This window comes from Sus scrofa, chromosome 1 (assembly GCF_000003025.6).
Source record: "Sus scrofa isolate TJ Tabasco breed Duroc chromosome 1, Sscrofa11.1, whole genome shotgun sequence".
Taxonomy (NCBI): Eukaryota; Metazoa; Chordata; class Mammalia; order Artiodactyla; family Suidae; genus Sus; species Sus scrofa.
Window position 1 is genome coordinate 104875630 of NC_010443.5, and position 22449 is coordinate 104898078.

Below are 22449 nucleotides of genomic sequence, written 5' to 3' on the forward strand. Positions count from 1 at the left end.
ATGATTAATTGGTGTTACTGTAACATGAAAGGTGGTATATATTCAACCATATATATCCTTTGTTCCATTACCTAAAGAATTTAAATGTGTAGCAAGCAGAAAAATAAGTGCAGCATTCAGAGACACAAACCAAAGGATCCCAATGATGTTCACTGAGATAAAGACAAGTGTAACACTCGAAAACACAAACAAAAGATGTACAAAATACATTTTGAGGTCAATCCCATTTTCCTGACACTGTAGGGATCTTAGTGGCAAAAATGCCAAAAGTGAGCACTGAGCTAACCAGGGTTCCATCTGATGGAGACTTGGACAAGTTATTTACACTCATTTACTCATTAGTGAAAAGAGGAGGTGGATGAAGTGATCTCTGAAGTATCAACAGGATCTAAAAGTACATGAATAAAAAAGTCTAAGCGACGTACTGACAACATTGACTAATATTAGACTAGGTGAGAACAGTTCCACCTTGGAAATTGACAAAGAACCTTGACCTTTGTTTGAAGAAGATTATCTGGGATTTTCCAACTCAATCTAACTGGAGTAATTCTAGAAAGAAAAATGTGATAAACACCAAGGAGTAGAACTGCTAAAATAGTTTCATAATATTCTTTCCATACGAAGATTATGAGCATGTATTTCCACCCTCCTCAAATGTGCCTTAAGTGTAGAGTTCTGGCAGAGTAAACTTTGTCCATAAATTGTCTTCCTAAGGCAATTCAGACTCTTCAAAGTGATTGAAAAGCATCAGTCAGCAATGAAGTAGAGAAGTCACTTGGCCTTTATTGGTTTAAAGAAATGTTTCTTCCTCCTAGAATTGTCCTTCATCAAATGGGCCACTGAGTGGAAGACACATCAATTAGCTATTCACCACCCAGAAAGAAAAAAAAAAAAAAAGCTGCCCATTAAACAGGCACACTAAAAATTTCTGAGATGTTAAAATGTGAAGAAAGTGTCTTAGAATCAACTAAATATTGGCATAAGGCTTTGACCCAGCACTCCCAGCATGGTGGATAAAATCAGCTTCTGAGAGAAATCATAACGGTGCAGGTGGGTCATGAGCTCCATTCGACTCAACACTCTTGGCTCCACCTGGATCATATTCATCAAACCTCTTAAAAGGGAAATCGTTTATCATTTACACTAAACAGAAATTAGGATGGAAGTGTGTGTGTGTGTGTGTGTGTGTGTGTGTGTGTGTGAACTACTTTCTGTATTTCTTATTCTTTTTTAGGGCAGAAAGTTGCTGCCTTATACTTGTTTGGGGAATGTGTCAAACATTTCTGAAATGTCTAAAGGCTGCCAGTATATACTTTCCCCCCTCATTCCGTATTCTGAAAGTCACAGACACAGGGAACTAGAAGGAGTCTCATTAATCATCTAGGCCAAGCCTTCACGTGCAGGAGGTTGGAAGTGAGCCTTAAAAAGTGTCGGAGGAAGGATAAGAACTCAGTTATCTGACTTGCATCCATGAACTGCTTGATTCTAAACATTCTGCTCAATTATTCCTATCTTAGTCTGGAAAGGACAATTTAGAAACGGAGCCTTTCTTGCCTACTTGTCTGAATTTTCCTCCAACTAAATTAATGATGCTCCCTTGCTCTCCCAATCTTCCAAATGGGACTGCATGTGCATAGGACTAGAGTAGACTATAAAATTTATCCAAAATTTCTCAGATCTTTCTCATCCAGGCTCAGTGACAAAGGTTCATGGAGCTGCCAATAATGAAATGAAGAGAACTTCATAAAGCAAAGAAAGAGTAAAAGCCATGTACTCAATATTCTCCCATATTGTCTCTTTCTCAATAACCCATTAATGAATGCAATGAAATATTTTCCTCTTGTTAAATTTAAGATACCAAGAAATCACTTCCAAATGTAGGTGGCATCCATAGTATGACTCAATCCCAACCAAATTCTGAATTTCCATATGCTGTACCAGCCCTAATAGATACTCAAATAAATAGAGCCTCATGGGAGATACTAGGATGAGGCAAAGAATTAAACATTCTAACTCCTGTGCTGAAATGTGTACAGTAATTTAAACTTTTTCCCCATCACAAAAGTCCATCTAAGTTTTTGTATGAAATGTTCTAGAGAGACTATGATCTCTGGGAGATTCTGGGATCTGCCTCCAACAGGGCAGTGTCAGGTTTGGCTGGGAAAGAAACAGGGCACCATCTCATCCTAAACCACATGTGTCTCGAGCATTACTTGGGTCACACAAGCCAATGTCCCACAGTGACCTTCAAAAGAAGACACGATTGCTATGATCCTAGGATTAAGATACACTTCTGCTCTGTCCCATCCCACCATGGAACACTGGGCTTACCCTGAAAATAAATTTTTCATTCTATTCCCTAAACTGAGATCAGCTGACACCCCATGGCCAACCACTACAAAGATACTTTACACAACAGCAGCCTAGTTCATTAAGACATTGGATCTCACATCTTTCTCAACCTTAGATGGCCTGACCGTGACCTCAGAAAGAGATTCGTGGGCCAAATACCTCAAATCAAGATGGCCAATGTGTTGATATTCTTTCCTGAGTTCTTCAACTATGCTACTTTCTTAGTCTGAACGCTGGCAGGCAGGAGCTCTGCAGATGTCTCTGCTAGGTTCAGTCAAGATGAAAAAGAGGAAATATGGCCCTTGAACAACTGGTAGCTGTCAATTACATAGCACACTCACACTCAGCCGGCCATGAGTTGCAATGGAGGTGATAGGCCCTTGGGTGATCAGCTTGCCTATAAAACCACAGCCCTTCCCAGCACTGCTCACATCAGCACATGAAGTGGCAGCATGGACAGTCTTCGACTGCCCTGAGTTCAGGCTCTATGTGTGTGTCTCTCACTCATCCAGCCCGGTGTCATAAGGATTGTTAGAAAGGATCTGATCAACACATTGCGTTTAGAAACAGAAAGCAGGGTAAAGAAACCTAGAAGACAAGAAGAGGAAACGAAATCCCTGCAATGAAATGACACACAAAAAAAGCACAGTGATAGACAAACCTACTCAGAGCTGGTTCACACTGATGCTGATATAGTGATACCCACCACAGGGACCTAGACATGTCTATCAGACAAGAGGCGAAGTGATCCACCTTGCCTCTTCCCATTGTCCAGGAGGTTTGTCTTTTGCCCCTCTAGCCACTAGGGGGCAATTTGGGGATAGAATCCCATAAAGGAGGCTAAACTTCTGAGCTTTCGCAAATACTTAATTATGAGGAGTCACTGGCATAGGGATGCAGTGAATCTGGAAGTAGAGCTGAAGGGAGAAACTTAGGCAGTCTGGAGAGTGGGAAAGGGAGTTCCCCAAATCTTTCACTGATTTTCTTAATTCGCTCACTCTTAAGCTCAAAGACACCCCCTCTAAACTAATCATTAAATGCTAAGTTCACTAAGGAGCTACTTTATGAGCCTGACATTTTTACCCATTGAGAGTAAAAATTCCCCTCTCTCTCTTTCTTCCTCTCAATCTCTCTCCATCTCTTTCTTTCCCTCCCCACCTCCTTTTACCTCTCTTCGGTTTCTAAGAGAGCAGCTGATTGGAAGAAGTGGATCTGGAAGAAAAACAAGGGGAAATAACCAAAATGGATACAGAATCAAATGTGTGACTGTCTACCTACGGTATAGAAGTTGAAACGGCAGACTTCAGTTTTAGATAAAGATGACTGTAAGGAAGTGGAACCTCGCTGACATTGACCGCCAGGTAGCAGAGCTCTTCCAGAGCCGCCCTGGGCCTTGCCCACCTTCATTCCACTCTTCTTTCGCTCCCCCAACCAAGAGTCCAATCCACCCGCCATGTCTACAATAAAACCCCCAAAGGTTTTTAGAAAACCATTTTTAAAACATCATGGAAAAGAAGTGGGAAGAGCAGATACTGAGATGAGTATCCCTGTCTTTTGAGAGTCAAAGAAAAAGTCTGAATTCAAGGCTTTTCCAGCCCAGCTCCAGCTCTGATAGCCTTGGGGGTACCTACAGTTGGCAAAGCCTGGAGAGAACAGGCAATCAAACCATGGCCGAGGGGTCCCCTGGTTGCAGAATGCCCACAGGGCCACTGCCTTCCAGCTCATTCCTGGATGACAAAAGCGGTCCTTCTTTAAGAGAAATGTGAGAAGCCATTCAGTCTCCATCTGCAGGAGCAGTGCCAGGACAGAGCCTGAGACTGGCCACCCTCTCTCCTACACCATCACCCACAGCCCATCAATCAAAACAGTATGGCAGGCTTTGCCTCCCGCCAGCTGCCAGGTACCTCAAGAAGCACACTGGGTCTCCATCCAGGGGAATCCCCAAGGCAGGGCTGAATGACCATATCACCAGGATGCCAGCCAGTCACAGAGTTTCTAAGGGCAGCGACACTCCTATTCCCTCCTTTGCTCATACTCTTTGAAAGGTGGATTATCATTCACATAGACTCCACTTGTGGACACCAAAATATACCCACATCACATAGCCTTGGACACTCAGATGACTATAAATTCTTCACCACCTTCCAGCTAAAAGCAAAAGGGGCACTGGGCACTGATGGAAAGCTTCTTCCCTCTTATGAAGTCTTTGCAAAGAGAAAAAAATACAAGAAGCAGAACCACTATAGTTTCTGGGTCAAATATCAATTTGTGATACAGAATTTTGTAGATTTTCCCAAATTCCATCTGTACTGACTATTTCTAATATTGAATGCAGCCTTTTATTTTCAGTTAAGAAAACAATATTAACTATGAAAAAAGAATCAAATGATTCAGGAGTATGTCAAGGAGGAAGAAAAGGTGATTCTGCACAGAAATGAAAACCAAGGAGGTCATTCCAGGCAAATCCAGTTCTTCCCTGTGCACAGCTCAGAGCAGGGATGGGAGGGGCTCCTTGGACCACGTCACTCCCCTCTTTCACCAGCTGGATCTCTCTTCTGCCAACTGAAATCCTGGGAAGGCCCAGCCCTCTGTCATGCAGTCTCTGCTGTCCCCTAAGCGTTCCTGGGGAGCTGGGGACCTGGGAAATGCTTGGAAGAGCAAGAGCAGATACATCACAGGGGCTAAGGGAACACTGGCTTGTCATCTTATACATCTCCTCTTAGAACCCCTGAGATCCAGGCAACATTTTTATGATCGAACAGAAGAGGGAAGAAGGTGATCATTTCCACAAAGGAGGAAGTTATTTTTAAGAAACAGCCCGGCCTCGAGACGTATTAGGACTAGAGGGAGGATGAACCACCTAATTGTCCCTCTCAAGGGCAAGCCTAGGTCAGGCCCTCATGGAATCCTGCCTCTGTTGCTCTGGGCTTTTAATTTCCACGTTCATTCCCCATCTTCTTACTCTCGAGAGCATGGCATGTGCATGAGCTCTTCCTTGTGGCAAACGGACCTTCTAGGAATCATATCTATTGAAAATAGGAGGATTGACCGTCTAGCTCAGCCAGGCTCACAGTGGTTCTGACCAGAACAAGGGCCATTTTACCAGTCCTCTGGGACGCTGAAGACAGCCAAAGCTCACTCCAGTTCCATTAGGGCTGCCTCACACCCGATCTTGCTTGCTTCGCAGTCACTGTTGAGCTTTTACATATTTAGGAAGCTTTTCCATCAAAATATTCTGGAATGGCTAGAGGCTTAGACACATTAATGATATCTGCACACATGTGCTTTTTATCCGAGTTCACAGCTCCTGGTCACTGAGGGTAAACAGTGTTATCAGTGATTATTATGGATTTAGTCAAGTATATTTCATTCCTGTCATTTATGAGCACTTGCGTTGGCTGGTATTTACAATGTCGGGATTCTGTCACTTTGGCAACCTTCTGAGACAACATTTTTCCAGTGTTACAGTGACATTTCAAAAACTCAGTATTTACAAGCAAACGACACCCTCTGGCTCTGTGACGGTGCGATTCAGTGGTAGCTGAACAAAGGGACACTCGTCCAGAAATTTCTTCAGGATGTGTTTCCAGCTACTACTGGCTATTACTTCATGGTCTAGGGTGGCCTTGTGTCCTTTGGAAGAAAGAGACCACGAAGACATCAAGGGAAAATTTCAGTGTTACATGCTATTGGAATTTTAACTGTTTTGTGCGGGTCCATATGAATGAGATCTGCTGTGTGATGCTGACAAGTCTCTTAACGTCTCTGAGTCTTAGTTTTCCATTTGCCACTAACTGGCATTGGGCACCAGGTGATGTTTAGGTCCTTTCTGACTCTCTCATTCTATCATTAAGGATTTCAATATTATACAGAGGTTAAACTCATTAACCTCGTTAATTTTTTTTTTCCTGTTCTACCTCACTGTTAGGAAGAAAAGACTCCCATGGCGGAAACCCAAAGAGGTAAAATCATGATCTACTCAACTTGTACACTTCCCTGTTCCTACCCACCCTCCGCCTAGCAAGATGGACCAGGAAGAGTGAAGGATGAAACCTAAGGGACAAAGACAGAGTTGGTACCACATTCACCCCTGCATTGCCAGACATTCCATTCTCAGGTGGACCTTGGTTCTTTTTACCAGGAGGATGGTCTTTCCACCAGTGGAGTAAGGACCACTGACAGGTAACAGACAATGCAGGAAATGCAGACCATACTGTAAGCAACTTGTAGTTACTTATGAGAGACATTCAAAATATTCTTTTTCTGGCCCTCTAAAGACAATGCTCTTGATGCATAGACTATGGAGTTGATCACACCCTCTTTAAAAACGCAGTCTTTCCTACTGACAGAAAGAGATCCAGGTGCAGTGAGCTGCGTGCTACCCACATTAACAATGAGAAGAGAGCTATAACACCCATGAGAGGACTCTGTGGGCCACTGGCAGTGATGAGAAGCTTCACCAACTTTATCTAGGGGTGACGAAGCAATGGAGAAAATGAGAAAACAGGAACCCAAGGACTCTGTCCCCTAGTTCCAGCTCTGCCACTTACTATTAATAGTGACAAAATTGCTCTGAGTCTCTGTTTCATCATCAGCAAAACGTGGGTTAAAAGCAGTTCCTACCTTACTGGGGTCACAAGTCACATAGCTTGTTATTGTGTCGGTTCGTTTAGAGATTGACTTACTTATCCATCCACTGACCTTTGAGCAAACCCACAATGCCCCCTGTTAGGCATTAGGCACAGAGATGATGGGCCTAGTCCTTGGCCTCTCTGGCTATGGAGAGTGTGACATCTATCAGGAGACAGCAGTGCATCAGAAGCTATGCAAGCACAGAAGAGAGCCACCTCATTCTGGTCTGGATACAACACAGGGGGTTCCTGGAGGAAACAGTGTGTGACCTGGATCTTGGATAAAGAGTGTGACTTATCTGGTGAAAGGAATATAAGGAGAGGAGAAGGATGGAGGGTGGGGGCAGGATGAAGGTATTCTGGGCCAAGGGCAGTGCTCTTATAAAGACAGAGAGAGCCACGAAAGAGTGCTTGCCACAAGCAGTTCAGTATGGTGGAACATGAGATCTGAGTGGTGAGCATAAAGGCCAAGGCTAGAGGCTACTGGAAGGGGTCATTCTCTTGAGAGCAGGTACATCATGGTAAGGATGGGTCCTGGAAGCCATGGAGGGATGCAAAGCAAGGGCATAACAGCATCATGCTTTTGGGAGATGATCACTCCAGTGGCCTTGTGAGAGTAAGAAGGGGGGGATGGAAGGAAGCAGAGGGGAGGGATAAAGCAATGGTGGTGACTGGGATGCAGGGGATGGGGTGAATGTTTTGGTACAGGAAGCCAAATGGACAAATTCTGGTTTGTGGGGGTGCGGGAGACAGAACAGTCTAGGATGGTGGCTGGGGTCAGTCCCAAAGCCAACAGACACAGACGGAAAGACTAATCCTGAGTTAGTTCAATCAATAAAATTCAAGGTCAAATGCATGATATCTTAGATGAATTATCTCAATGGTAATTGCCAAATTTTACTCTAGACCCTTGAAAAATATATCTAAATAGATAGAAATATAAATGTGAAAAATTATGTGCTAGAGCTTCAAATTGGGTGACTTGTACTACTATTAGCCCAACCCCCTCTACCAAGACAGTGCTATTGTGATCTTGAGGGGTGGGGGAATGGGTGCTATTTCATAATAAATTCTTATTAAACACCCCAATGAAGGTGGAGTATATTATTGTTGAATGTTCTGGTATGTTCCAGTTGCAGGCTGAGGTTCTACAGTGGTCTCTTAGGATGTGTGCATTCTATTTCTAGAACAATACATATAAATATCTACAGCATTGGTGAAATCATTTGCACCAGAGTAATTAAGGGAGACTTACTGGATGGAACTCCACAGGAGATTCCAATTTTGGCAATTGTGAGTACTTTCTGAAGGTGCACTACAACATTTTAGGGGATAGTACAGTTACCTAGGATATAATCCAATGAAATCTGCTTTGTAAAGAAGTATGAAATGGAGACAGTCTGGAGTCCAAGAATGATAGGGTTGACATGTTTTCCCCAAAAGGGACTAGGGCGGAAGTTCTCCTAGAAACAAATCAAAGGATGATCCCTTCTTCTCCACACAAAATGCCAAACTTAAATATTCCCTCCATTGACAAAATGGCATCCAGGATTTGTACTCTGAAAACACGTTCAAGCAAGTCTTTCCTGGTAGCTAAGGGGGAGTAGGATTGAAAGAAACTGGTCCCTGTTAGTGACTGCTCTTGGGATGAGACAGTTAAATGGCAGAGATGCAGAAAGCCTCCTTGAGGGACGATGTCTCAGCAGTAGCAGCTGCTGACGTTCTTCTTTGCCACATGTCACTGTCCATAGCAAGATTTTTACCACCGCTGATGTTGTGTCATACCAGTCACTCTATACACTGACAGCTTTGAATCACAGACCTCAGAGTGACACACAGACTTCACAGTTCAAAAGTACTAGTATTAAATTATTTCCCCAGGAATGAATCACATTCAAGGGAAGAGCTTTCAGTTAATGGGGGGCTTCAAAGGAATGGTATGGCCTGAATTAAGCTATATTCCCAACTTGTGTGTAGTTTTGTATGAAAAGTTTGTTAGAATTTACAATGCATTGTCCTACTGGAAAAACTTATAAAGTTGAAATATTTCTAAAATCTTGAATTCTGATTCTTTGGGGGTTTTGTAGTCTAATTGTAAGCCATGATCCCAAGACTCAGGCTGATACCCCCACTAAACCTTAAACCCATGAAACAGGAGGGCAGAAAATATCCCACTGAGCAAACTCTCAAAGGCCCAGGCAACCCCCAGTGGAACCAAATGACCCCTGGTTTTAATCAATACTGTTATCAAAAAAAGAAAATTCAGGAGTTCCCTGATGGCTCAGTGGGTTAGGGATCTGGTGTTATCACTGCTGTGGCTTAGGTTGCTGCTGTGGTGTGAGTTTGATCCCTGGCCTGGGAACTTCCACATGCTACAGATGGGGCCAAAAATAAAAAAAATAAATTAACAATTTAAAATTTTTTAAAAATATTCATCATTTGAAAACACGACTATTTTTAATCTGGACTGGTGATCAACAGTGCTACCTGATTTTCTGTCTTCTCTATGGCAATGATACTGATCTTTATCTGTGACTTCATGCTGTGAAACCATCTACCTTTCAACTGTCATCAGAGGATACCTCCTGAGTCTGAGTCTACACTGGCACTGGGTCAGAGGTCCATCTCTTATTCCCTCTGTCCATTTCCCATACAGTCCTTCTGAATGCACAAAACATTCTTTCTATGAAACTGCGTAATGAGTAACCTTCACATTCTCCCAAAAGGGTATATGGTTTTCTTCCTGTTCACATAGTTGACATCTTGTCTTTAGATTCTTCCATGATAACATGAAGCAAATTTACAAGCATTCCTTCTTAGCTAATCACTGTAAGGGCAGCAGGATTAACTCACTGTGAATTATTATATAATACTATACAATGATACCTTACATACCTTAAGTGAGAATAAGGTTATGCTTAGTTTATTTCAGTGAATATTTTACTATTATTTGTGTTTGGATAAAAATTATTTTATAGGCATCATTATTGACCCAATTGTCAACAAAATATACATGTTAAGGGGAGGGATTTAATCCAATAGGAATCTATAAGTTCTGTATGATCTACTAACTCATTCCCTCTTCATATTATTTCCTATTCTGCTATTAGGATGATCTTGAGGTTTATAAAAATCTCTATCAAAGCACAACATGAATTAAGATTTTGATCCTTTTTTTTGTAACTTTTATTTCTACATAATAGATCCTGATTTTGTAACATTTTTTTCTATATAATAACTTCATGATTAGAGGTACATGCTGGGGTCCTTTCCCTTTGACTATTTATCCTGTGTTGATAGTAGCCAGACTCTCAGTGTTTCCTTTCTGGAGCATGTATGATATTTTTGTATATATATGTAAAGATGAGAGGAGAAGGAAAACAAAAGAAAAAAATGACAATGACTTCTCATCAGAGTATGAGAAAAGCTAGTTACTTAGCTAAATAAAAATAACATATTTAGTGATTTGTAATATAAGAATCATATGAACTCCCTGGGTCTCAGGAGGTCTGCAATATGATCTTTTCAAAAGGTATCTTGCCAATTTAATTGAGGTAGGAGTTATTTAATTTTTTTTACAGGTATAGTTTTCAATAAAACTACATATGCCTATAATACTGCAATGGCAGATGTGTCTCGATTATTAGAGGTGGGCTCAAGGGAATATATACAATGGATCTTGAAATCTGTAAGCAGCTGTTTAGGGGGGGCAGTGAAATGATGGGGGAGGGCACTGTACCACACACATGTTCCTTAAGTGCAGCAATGTTTTGTTATTTTACTGCAGGTGTATTACAGAGATGAAATTTAATAACTTACTGTATACAATACCAATAAAACTGAAAAGATTCAGTGCCCTGCTGTTCATTATCGTGGTACAAATGAGCTTGGATTATTCTGTGTGCATGCACGGTCAAACCCCAACACAGAGAGACTCCCCACATGTAGAGCTCTGGAGGATGGTCACCCCTCAAAAACATTAGCAATGTTCTTCCTTAATTGCTTTCCTATCATTGAATTGTTGTCCCCAGTTCACATAAACGTGGCTTGGACGTGGGTTACAAATAAGATATATTTGGTATTTTTTCAAATGTCATAGAAAGCCTTCACTGGAAGAGGTCTTCTGAAAGGAGAGATTAGAATCAAAGGATATATAGATTTCCTTAAGTGCCTTAAGAATGTATCAGTGATAATGTATTCTATTCAACAAAATCTAAGGAAGCACCAGTCTAAAGATGCTGTCCCACCAAAATTTGACTCCCTTATCAAGTACAAGAAATGTCTGACATAAGCGCCATCCTGTGAAAAAAACATTTGTGTATTAGAAATGCTAAAGCAAATGCAACTATGTATTTGTACCAGCTTTCTTCTCCCAAGAAACAACTCTGTTAGATAATAAATGACACAATGAACATAAAAGGCTCTTGCCTTGGGAAGCTCGGTTTAGTTTATCTGTGAGTGAAAACATCTGTAAAGAAGTCCACATAAACATCCAGAACACACCCACAATTTTTCAAAGGATGAAGTTCCTCGATCCTAAGCCAGTTACTACTATCAGGCAGAGCAACAGACTCAATATCTGTTCCTTTCTTAAGTATTTACTTCTAAAAAGATTATGGGGTTTTGTTGTTAGCTTGCAGTGTTCTCAGTATTTTAACTTGGGGCTTGGGTTTTAAGAGATTCAGGAGACATTTCCTAATGGTGGAACCATTTCAAGCATGATCACACACAAAGGAATAAATGTTTCTGCCATTTCATACTGAAAATTTCTTCTGACGCTGAATTATGGAAAGAAGCTATAGGGCTATACTGATTTCTACAGGATGGGCAGGCTTATTTCAACATGAAATTTTACCAAGGACACCTCAATTACTCAAACATAATTAAATCAACTGTTTGTTTACTAATTGATTAATTTTCCCTTTCTCTTTACATATCAAAAGTATAAAGATGAATTGTAGTCCTAATTGCTAGGGGTTATTGAAAATCCCAAATGCATTTCTTAAGAAAAGAGAAGTTAATCCCAATATTCTGGTGAAATTTCATTTTGGATACCAAGACTATGTTTTTGGTGTTTCGTAAATCATCTCAAAGCAATTTCAATTTTTTTTTTTTAATGCACTAGCTATACTGAACTGTTTATAAAACTTGGCTATGTTTCTAACAAATAAATGACAAAAATATTTGTCATTTTATATATTTCACAAGTGAGTTGAATAACACAATTGAAAAAATTACTGGGTCACATTTAAGATCCTGTTCAAGGCATTGTTTCCAAATTTCACTCTATGTAGTTCTTATATTTTGGGAAGAATAATTTGATCTATGAGAAATCCAAATTTGTTTAAATAAGAGTTAAGAGCAAACCATATTCTGCCTGCCTTGCACAAAAAACAAGGCCCAAATATAGTCTATACATTTTTAAGAAAGTGCTCATGCTGTTGCTAAAATGTGAATTGGCATATTCTATCCCAGCCTTTTCACAGGAAATCGTCATTGGGTTTAATGAAATTGCACATGCTAATTTTGAGGATGTTATAGAATAGATTATTTATAGAGGCACATGTGGGTTGTTTATTTGTTTGTTGTTTTTAAAGGCTGGACTGTAAGGAGCTGTGCTGACCCCCTCTCTGCCTCCGCCACCAACTGTTCTCAGAGTTCTAGTTCAACCTGAGAAGCTACTCCATTGTGGGCACTGTGTTAGAGGCAGAGCCTCCAGCGGCCTGGGACCCACTGAGTGGTTTTCCAGGTGGGCTGTCATAAAGGCTTCTGAGTCTAGAAGCCTCATCATGAGCTTGGGCAGCAGGGATCCCAAGTTGCAAAAGCACTGGCTTTAAAACCAGGCATTTTAGGTCGAAAGCCTGGCTCTGAAACTTGGTTGGGGTGGGATCTTGGGTCAGCTCCCTTTACTCCTCTGAGCATCACTTTCTCAACCATTAAATGAAGATAAAAATAATAACCCTGGGGGTGGGGTTGATATTGGCACCTATGGCACCTAATATTAGTCCCCCGGGGTTCCTCTAGATTAAGCCCAGACTTATGTTTAGAAATTCACTCACTTTGTTTTGTTTTTGCTTTTTAGAGCCTCACTCGTGGCATATGGAAGTTCCCAGGCTAGGGGTCGAATCAGAGCTACAGCTGCCGGTCTAGGTCACAACCACAGCAACACCCAGATTAGAGCCTCCTCTGTGACCTACACCACAGCTCATGGCAATGCTGGATCTTTAACCCACTGAGCAAAGCCAGGGACCAAACCCGAAACCTCATGGTTCCTAGTTGGATTCGTTTCCGCTGCACCATGACGGGAACTCCAAATTCACTCACTTTGACGTTCACTCACCAGCCACGTCTGGATTGTGAATGGACGTATGGATTCACTATCCTCATGGTCCTTGACTGAGCACCTTCATTGGGCTTCACAGCAACCCATCTGACTCAGTCGGTCAGCCACTGATGGTCAACCTTGTGAGATCTTTAAGAACAATTACTAGAATACAGAGGAGAGATCTGAGAATTCAGAGAAACTCTACTGCTTATGGCAAGATTCATCATTGGAGTTCCCATCGTGGCGCAGTGGTTAACAAATCCGACTAGGAACCATGAGGTTGCGGGTTCGGTCCCTGCCCTTGCTCAGTGGGTTAAGGATCCGGCGTTGCCATGAGCTGTGGTGTAGGTTGCAGACGCGGCTCGGATCCCGCGTTGCTGTGGCTCTGGTGTAGGCCGGTGGCTACAGCTCCGATTCAACCCCTAGCCTGGGAACCTCCACATGCCGCGGGAGCGGCCCAAGAAATAGCAACAAAAGGACAAAAAAAAAAAAAAAAAAAAAAAAGATTCATCTAATGGCTAGGGGTACAGAGATTGTCACAGATTCCAAATTTCAGCAAAAGAAGACTAGCGTTTATGTGCAAAGAAACATCGCCTACACTTACCTCCTTCCTCCAGCAATTAAAGCATTTCTGACTGTTAGCCTGAATCGGAAGGTATTTTTCTCATCAATATACCTTGAGCAATTTGAAGGATGCTTTAATGCTTCCAGTCTCTTCCAGGTAAGGAAATATATTTCATATGAGGATTACTAACATCAGATGTGTATATGTATGAACCCTGAAACTGACAGCACTGAAATGAACAATGAAAGAAAGCTCTTTAAAGAAGTCAGCTATAAACGTAGAAGGAATGATGGAGTTTAAAAAAAAAAAAAAATCACTAGTTTAAAACCCTCTTGATTCAGGCAAGTATCATCACTGGACGCTAAAACTATCAGGTCAAAAAACTGTCAGGAAACAGGGAGCCATGCCGGTACTAAAGAATCGACACAAGGGTTATTTGCTAATTACAAAGGGGAAAAGGTTTCTTTTCAATGGACAGATCTGGGGGATTTCCACTTCTACCAAGTGATTAAGTCACCGTCACCAACAGTAACATAACTAGACAGGACACGCCTCTGGACAAAATGCAGTATGAAGCACACAGCATAACCTATGAAATACTCAGGCCGAAGTGTTTAATGTCCATCTGAATAAGCCTGTCGACCTAATTTCCAATTTGTAGGCAAGACAAGGAGTAACAAATGAAACCCCACCACAAAGAAATAATTGAACCATTTAAAGAAGTGGGCACATTTTTCAAGACAACTTGCCGCTCTTTTATTGTAAATAACACTTTTAAAAAAAATTACAGGAACTGCTCTAGAGACAGAATACCACGCATAAATGCAATGTGTGTATGTGGAGGAAGAGGTAGTGAAGCCATTTTCATGGGTACAATCAAAAAGAGCTGAATCTGGATTGGGTATTAGATTAGGAAACTACTATTAATTTATTTAGGGGTGATAATAGTATTTTAGTTAAATAGGTACATGTTCTTAATTTTCAGAGACATATGATGAAAACTCTAAGGGTGAAATCTTATTAGATCTGCCACTGAAAATGGTGCACTGAAAAATATATATACTTATGCATATACACACACAAAGCAAACATAACAAATATTAACAACTGCTTAAGTGGTAGTTACATGGCTCTTCATTGCATTATTTTTTCAACTCTTCTGAGAATTAAAATGTATACTATATAAGATTAAAGAAAAAATTTTAATTAAAGGAACGGAGCTTGATTTGCCCCCTTCATATCCGGAAAGCTGCTGGTGGGGACAGAAGGGAGGGTGGCAAGAGCTTCCCTTTGTTCTTCTCCCTTCTACCTAACATTTCACTAGAGGGTCAATAAATATTTGTTTACTGAATGCAATGAAAAGAGGGCCTCTGTTCCCCTCTTTGAAGAGTGTTGGGTGGCCGATGGGAGAAGTACACCATAGCCATGGCCCCCAAAACAAAGGAGCCACTGCCTGGAAAACAGTGCTCAGCGGCAGAGTCCCAATGCCATCACCCTGCAGACTCGGTCCCTGTGAGGTCCCATGTCATGGTGATTTTAAGTGTTCTGTCCCACTGTCCACACCGGCACATTCTGGAGTTCCCAGAGGGCCCAGCATGACACTGTCATTTCTATGGATTAGGTTGCCACTGAGGGTTCAATCCTTGGCCTGGGAACTTTCTTACATGCCCAGGGTGTGGCCAAAAGCAAAACAATACAAAAAGGATGGGCCTGAAGTCCGACTTTTGGTTCCCATAACACGCCCACCAGAAACCCAGGACATCTACAAATCCCTCCATCTTCCTTTTTTTTTTTTTTTTTTTAAACAGGACCTCATTTTAATTTTTTTAAGTTTTTTGAAGTATAGTTAATTTACATGGCTCTGATAATTTCTGCTATACAACCAAGTGACCCAGTCATACATATACACATATTCATTCTCTGTCAGATTCTTTTCCCACATAAATGATCACAGAACACTGGGTAGAGTTGCCTGTGCTATATAGCAGGTCCCCGTTGGCCAATCATTCCACATACCTCAGTGTGTATATGTCAACCCCCAAACCCCAAGTCCATCCCTCCCCACTGCCGCCACCTGTCCCCTTTGGAAAACTCTGTGAGTCTGTTTCTGTTCTGCAAAGAAGTTCATTTGTATCTTTTGGGGTTTTTTTGCTTTTTTTTTACAAATCCTTCCTTTTGACCTAGAAAGGCCAGGCCACCAGGCTACAACTCAGCCCCAAGGAAGCAAGTGAGGAGTGACTCTCCTGAATCTGACCTCTAGGGCTTTCCAGGGTCTGCACAACACACTAGAAGGAAGGGCTTCCAAAGGCCTTTCTTTGAGAGAGTATGATGTTCTGGTTGTCGATGACACAAAAACGGTGCTCACACTATGGCTCGACATTGCTCTTTAGACTTGACTCTCTTGCAATGCTTCCTAAAGTGATGCTGGGGAAAGAAGCATCAGGTCATCACAATCCTCACCCTGCCAGGTACAGGGTACACACAGGGCGAGATGGAGTTGATCTGGCCTCTGCCTTGCTGGAGGCGGGGAGGGAGGAGGACCAGCAGTCAACAAACATCAACAGGGGCACATTCAAAAAGCACCATGAAAGGCAAAGCAGAGTGCTAAGGTAGACATGGACGGAAGAGCTTCCGAGGAAGGATGCACAGGACCAGGGATGAACAACAGTGCACTATGAACCAACACTTAACCATAACGTCCAAGTAAAAACCAAGATACATTTCTGCTTGCACAAGGCCTAAACAGCCATTTTCATAAGAGACAAAGGATTTCATACCTTTTGTGCCTACCTCCTTCCTCTTTTGACCTAAGATAAGAAACACTGAAAGGGTCCAAAAGTTTTAGAATTAAGCAATTTGTAATTCTTTTTGCATCAAAACTAAAAAAGGAACTTGAGGGAAAAGGATGCATTCTTAAATGTGTAACTCATTTCAGAACCAACTACATACGCTTAATTTCAATGAATCTAAAACAACTGGGTTGGTGAGCAAGCCCACTTCCTCTACAACTGTGAAGTTTCTGGAATCTCACAAAGGTATCCAAGATTAGGCCTAATTCTTAAATCCCATCAGTTTTAAGATCTAGCCATCAAATAACTTTAGCAGCTAGTTCTATTTGATTACTTGCTGAGAAAGAAAAAGAATGTGGATGAGGCTAGAGCCACGGACTTCACTAGAGAAAACAAGATACGGGTGGGATATTTAGTCGTGGATATTTTGTATAAAGATGTCAAGGCTTCTGATTTTTTAGAATCACCAATTTTCACTGCCTTTTAAATGAAGTACATATAAAATATATTCCCATGTCCTGAATAATCAAATTAAGGCAAGAAATCGGAAAGCTTTTTCAAGGTCAGTGGCAACACCAGATTTCGAACACAAGTCTTTAAAATCGACTCCTATAGAACATTCTAGGAAATCATCAAACCCAGCTGCATATGAGTATCACCTGGGGAGTTATCAGAAAAGCAAAGGCCCAACTCATAAGATTTGAATCTAACTGGTCTCATACCTATGGTCCAGCTTTCCATAGATTACATACACAAAACATACACACACACACACACACACACACACACACACCCTTGCCCAGGAGATAAAAAAACAAAACAAAATAAAACAAAACAAAAAAACCATTGCTTTAGATCTGAGCTATCTCCCAGAAAGAAAAGACAAACATGTCCTAATAATCAATGCTCAACTTCCATTTAAGGGGAAAATTTCTGTTTTAATAATAAGCATTTGTGTTGACATCACCACCTCATTCAAAGACAGAAGATCTCAGTGAGAAGAAAAAAGTTTGCAATCACTAAATATCCTATTCAAAGCTGCAAAAGAGGTCAAAAGTAAAAGATGACTTTTTCCCCCTTTTGTCATGTACACCAATGCCCATTGGCAATTAGCTACTGGTTATCATATTAATAATGTTGGATCTCCTGTGAAAAACTTTATTTCCGTTCATTTTCATTTCTGTCAGACTTTCCATCATAAATTTTATTTTCTCTGCCAATTAAAAAAAAAAAGTAGTTATGAGGTTGCAATTTGGCAAGAACATTTTAAGCTTGGGTGTGATTTCCGTACCCCAATTTGATTTAAATTAGTTTTGCCATATACAGTGAGAACTAAAAAAAAAAAAAAAAGGTCTGGCCGCTTTGGTTTCTATTGGTTTACTATTCTATTTCAAAAGACTGAAAAAGCCATGGTGTTTCATTTCTGATCATTTTATGTGGAAATGCATTCATAAATTAACATCATCCCATTACTATTTTTAATGTAAAAAATATAATCGATAAAAAGGGAACTGCCGGCTCTATTTTCTGGCTAAAACAACCCTTTTTAAAAGTCCCATGTTTATCACTATTAGTGGTAACTCTTTAAGAGACAGATAACAGATATATATATTTTTAAACCTGATGCAGTCTGAAATAATAAACATTTCAAAATAAGAATTTATTTCTCCAGGATGGCTCTTGGCTACCTGTTGCTTACTATCGCTAATTCTATACACCAAACAAAAGGCTACTGGGACTGGAAGAAGCTTGTTCATATGTAACAGTGCTGATCCCTGTAAGTCCACAGGACACACTGTTATAATATGATAAAGCAGTTTGCGGAGCTCCTTAGGGCAAATCATCTAGAGCATCTCCAGCCAGTATCTCTATAAGGCAGTAAACAGGAGAAAACAAAAAGCTCCCGCTCCATGAGTCACTCACCTTGCCACACAGTGGGGAATCATTTCAGCTGTGATCTGCTATTTAGACTTGAAGCCCAAGATAACCGAGACTCTGCCTTTCTTTTTTGGTTTGCATAGCTGGTGTTGGAGACAGGTTCAAAAAACAATTCGGCGCAAGAGAAACTCATTCACTGGAAGACCCACTATGGTCTGCCCTATTCTCGATTTCACCAAGAGCAGAAATTCCTAATGTGTACCCTTTCTATTTCCAGCCCCGATATCTTCAACCAGGAAATTTCCAACACTGTGCTCTTTGCTTTCTCCTTAAGTGATCACACCGTCTATGGATGCTGCTGAGCCCAGGCTAAGCAAAGAGAGAGTCGGTCCTTGCAGGACTCACAACCACAAAGCAGAAATAAGAATGAAAGCATCTCCACACCCCACAGCTACGCTATGAAGACTTTTTAAGAAAAGCGGATGCAGCCGTGCTCCTATATACAACGGAATTTTCCTGGACACAAATGTCTCAAAAGGAGACATCCCCAAGGCCCAGACACCCAGCCGTCACATGCCAGTCCGTCCACCTCTAGTCCACCCCATCTGCCCCCTTCCACTTCTCACCTTGTGTTTGCCAAAAAAATTAACTTCAGTCTCCCCCGAGGGAAGTATTTCCCACACACCGAGGGAGGGTCTGTGTCCCTCTGCACATACGCTGACAGACTCACGCGGTCTGGATGATGCTTTCACAAGTTAAGGGGCCTCGCGCTTACTCAGCAGAGGAAATCTTTGTGTCTGGGAGGAATCACGCCAATTCCTATTAGTAAGAAAGGATACAGGGGCGAGGAAGCCTATTCTCTCATTGACCAGAAAAAGAGGCCCAGCAAAAACAGAGACCTCTGCCATGACCATCTGCGGAAAGGAAGGATGTTGTCAACTTTCTTCTCCCCTCCCCCCAAAACTCCAGCGACCTCTGCCTTGACCCTCAGAAACCAGATCCACAGGAACAGGCTCTTCTGCAGGAATTGAGAGCTTTACACCAGAGACGGCACTCAGAGGCTTGTTGCCCAAGCTATCTGCCCCGCACATTTGCGCTCACATTCCAAAGATGTTTCCGTTGCGCTGGAATGGCTGTAAATTTCTTTCCTGTGGAATTCTTTCCAAACAAACTGCCATAAACTGTACTCTGCAGCTTGTGCAGCAGGAGCTCTGAACCAAGCACCGTTCACCTCATCACAACAAATCTTTCAGATGCCGAATATGACTGGATGGGTGGCTGGGCCAAAGAAGTCAACTTTAAAAAATGCAAATATATCCAGAAGGGGGGAGGGAAAAAAAAAAAAAAGCAAACAACACAATTCCACCAGAATTCCACCTTTCCTGATCTAGGGCTGACACCTAAAGAAAACCTCCTCCACAGGCTCTATTTCATGACTGTTTGCTTACATTTTTCAGCATCCATTAAACAGGTTGTTTAAAAAAATCAAAAGGGATTTTTTTCTTCCATATCATTAAAGAAAATGGGAGGGTGAGAGGGTTCAAGAGAGCAAGCGTTCCCTTCCCAGCACAAAAAAGAACGTACATTCTGGGTGAATAATAAAACACGAGAAAGCTTTGAATCTGAAAGAGGATGACTAAATTTGATCAAGAGTTTTCCAAAGTAAGAAATCGATGCACTTATAAAAAGAAAGTCTACATCTTAAAGGAAAAAAAAAAAGATTTTAAACATGTGATTAGTGCCGATCCTGAAATTAAAAAGAAAGCACCTATAAAAACTCAATTGTCTTGAAACAAAGCTTACACTTTTGGCTATTGATAGTATTTTTAGAACTGGCCATTCTCTGGAGAGTTGAAAGTATGCAAATGCAGAGTGCCCAGAGACACACACACACACATGCTATACCTTTGTATGACAGTGGCATTTTATTATTTAATTAAAGTACTCTTATTTTTCTAGCTCACGCATGCTTCCCTTGAGACGGCTTTGCTGTTAGCCTGCTGGCCTTGACTTCCAGCCAAAAACAATTCAGAAACAAAAAGGGACAACAAATCATATTTTCACAGACATTTTTATCCCTCAATACAACCCTGTTTTCACACAACATCCTACAGCCCCTGTGAAAACTATAATTTAGGGCAGGAGCCACCCGAACCCCAGGATCTGACAAACTGGCTGCACGAAGCATTTCCAGGGTAAGAAATTCTTAAGTTCTTAATTGCAAATAAACTCTTTTGATAGAACCACTTTACCCTACATCCCTGGTTTGCAAACAGTGCCACTGGTACCGGCTGACGGATTAAAAAATAACAACAAGCCAGTGAATACAGTTCTGATACGATGAGGTGTTTATTACTTCCACCCTCGGTGTGATTTCATTACTTTTTAAAAGGGACAGGCGTCGGCAGACTGTCAGTGCCGGAGTGCCACAGTCTAAAATGCATCATCTCATTGACAAAAACAAACGGATTTACCAGGTTAATTCTCCCAGCCCTTCCCCAGAATCGAGGTTCTCACTTACCTGGTGGCAACCCTGTAAATTTGATTCTCTCCCATAAGATGAGTATGAGCCCCTTTCTGTTTTACCTGCCAAAAGAAACAAACAAACAAAACAAAAAGTGTAAATTGAGTTTCTCCTTAAAAGAAAAATCTCCTCCAGGTAACAGGCAGCCACTTCTCTTCCCCGATGTTTACATACGTAAAGTAGGCACTACTGGCAATGTATGCAAGCAAGAGAGGGAATAACACTTCCTCACTCTGGCTATGATAAACTGGAAAAAAAATATCCTTCATTCCTATTCTTAGCCAAACTGCTCCACACTTCCAAAAACTGTCATTCCAATGGCCTCCACTTTCTCTAACAAACAAACTGTCACTCCTTATTTTCACTTTCTCTCTCTCTCCCACAAAATTTAAACAACTTCATTTTTATTTACACAGCAGGCAAATTATCTATGTAATGACCCTAGCCTAGTAATTCCCATTGATTATATTGACACTTAATGGTGAGGCCAAAGCTAATCAATCAGGGCTCTCCAGATGGTGAATAAAGCAAAGAAACTATTCAAAATTCTGAGTCTCTCTCTCTCTGTGTATCTCCTCTATCGCCATCTCTCTTTTATTGAAACTCCCTCTCCTAGGGGTAAAGCCTATCATGATCAAGATGATGCTGGCATTTATATTTGGGCAAGTGGGCTTTTGAAAAATTGCCCACTCTGAACCCAACTTCAGATTCCACCAGTAGAGCCAGCAGAACAAGGGATAATGGAACGCGAATGTCTTGTTCTAATTCGAACAATCCAGTGTTTATCTGTGGACTGCTCTACAGAGATATCTAAAGGTTCGGATGTTATTTGGTCCTATCTAAGGATAAACATCAAGGCTGCTCATTTGTTTCTTTTAAAAGTATGTTTAGTCATAATAATCAGCACGAAAGACAATGAAACCACATTACAAGAGATCTAGGCAGTAGACTAAACCTCATGACATATAAAGAGTCTCTACAGAAAACAATCCACACTAGGATGTTAAAAAGGGCTAGTGCCACCCACGTGCCCAGAACACGAACCCCACCCCACCCAAGATTGCAGGATACATTTTTTCTTTGAGATTAGAACTTAACGTACGCTTTACACCCAGGCCTAGGCTATTCTTTTTTCCAATGGGAAAATTCAAAACTAGTATTTTGAGGGACTGGATGGGTCCTTTAACGTTTACAATGCCCAAGTCGCCCCCACCCCTCACCTCAACTCAAGTTAACGTAGGTGTTAGGAGTAACAGTGTTCATTTCAATCTTTTAATTCAATGGTGTGATTCAAGTATACCTTTCTAACACCACACAAAGAATATATTGTTGATAAATCTTACATCTGGTCAAAAGCATACCTTGTATGTAAGTCACTATCTATA

The 22449-nt window shown here is 41.2% G+C and overlaps 1 protein-coding gene across 30 annotated transcripts in view; it reads right to left on the minus strand.

Annotated features, from left to right (window-relative positions):
• Nucleotides 1–22449, minus strand: part of TCF4 (transcription factor 4) — a 361111-nt gene that overhangs the window by 156821 nt on the left and 181841 nt on the right. For 24 of the 30 annotated variants that reach the window (XM_021093491.1, XM_021093499.1, XM_021093587.1 and 21 more), the window contains one exon: nt 21062–21126. In XM_021093491.1, coding sequence (XP_020949150.1) covers nt 21062–21126 — 65 coding nt within the window. Of the gene's footprint in view, nt 1–18585; nt 19120–19166; nt 19623–21061; nt 21127–21238; nt 22052–22449 lie in introns of those variants that run through there. The other 6 variants (XM_021093561.1, XM_021093544.1, XM_021093539.1 and 3 more) reach the window with 5 other exon arrangements.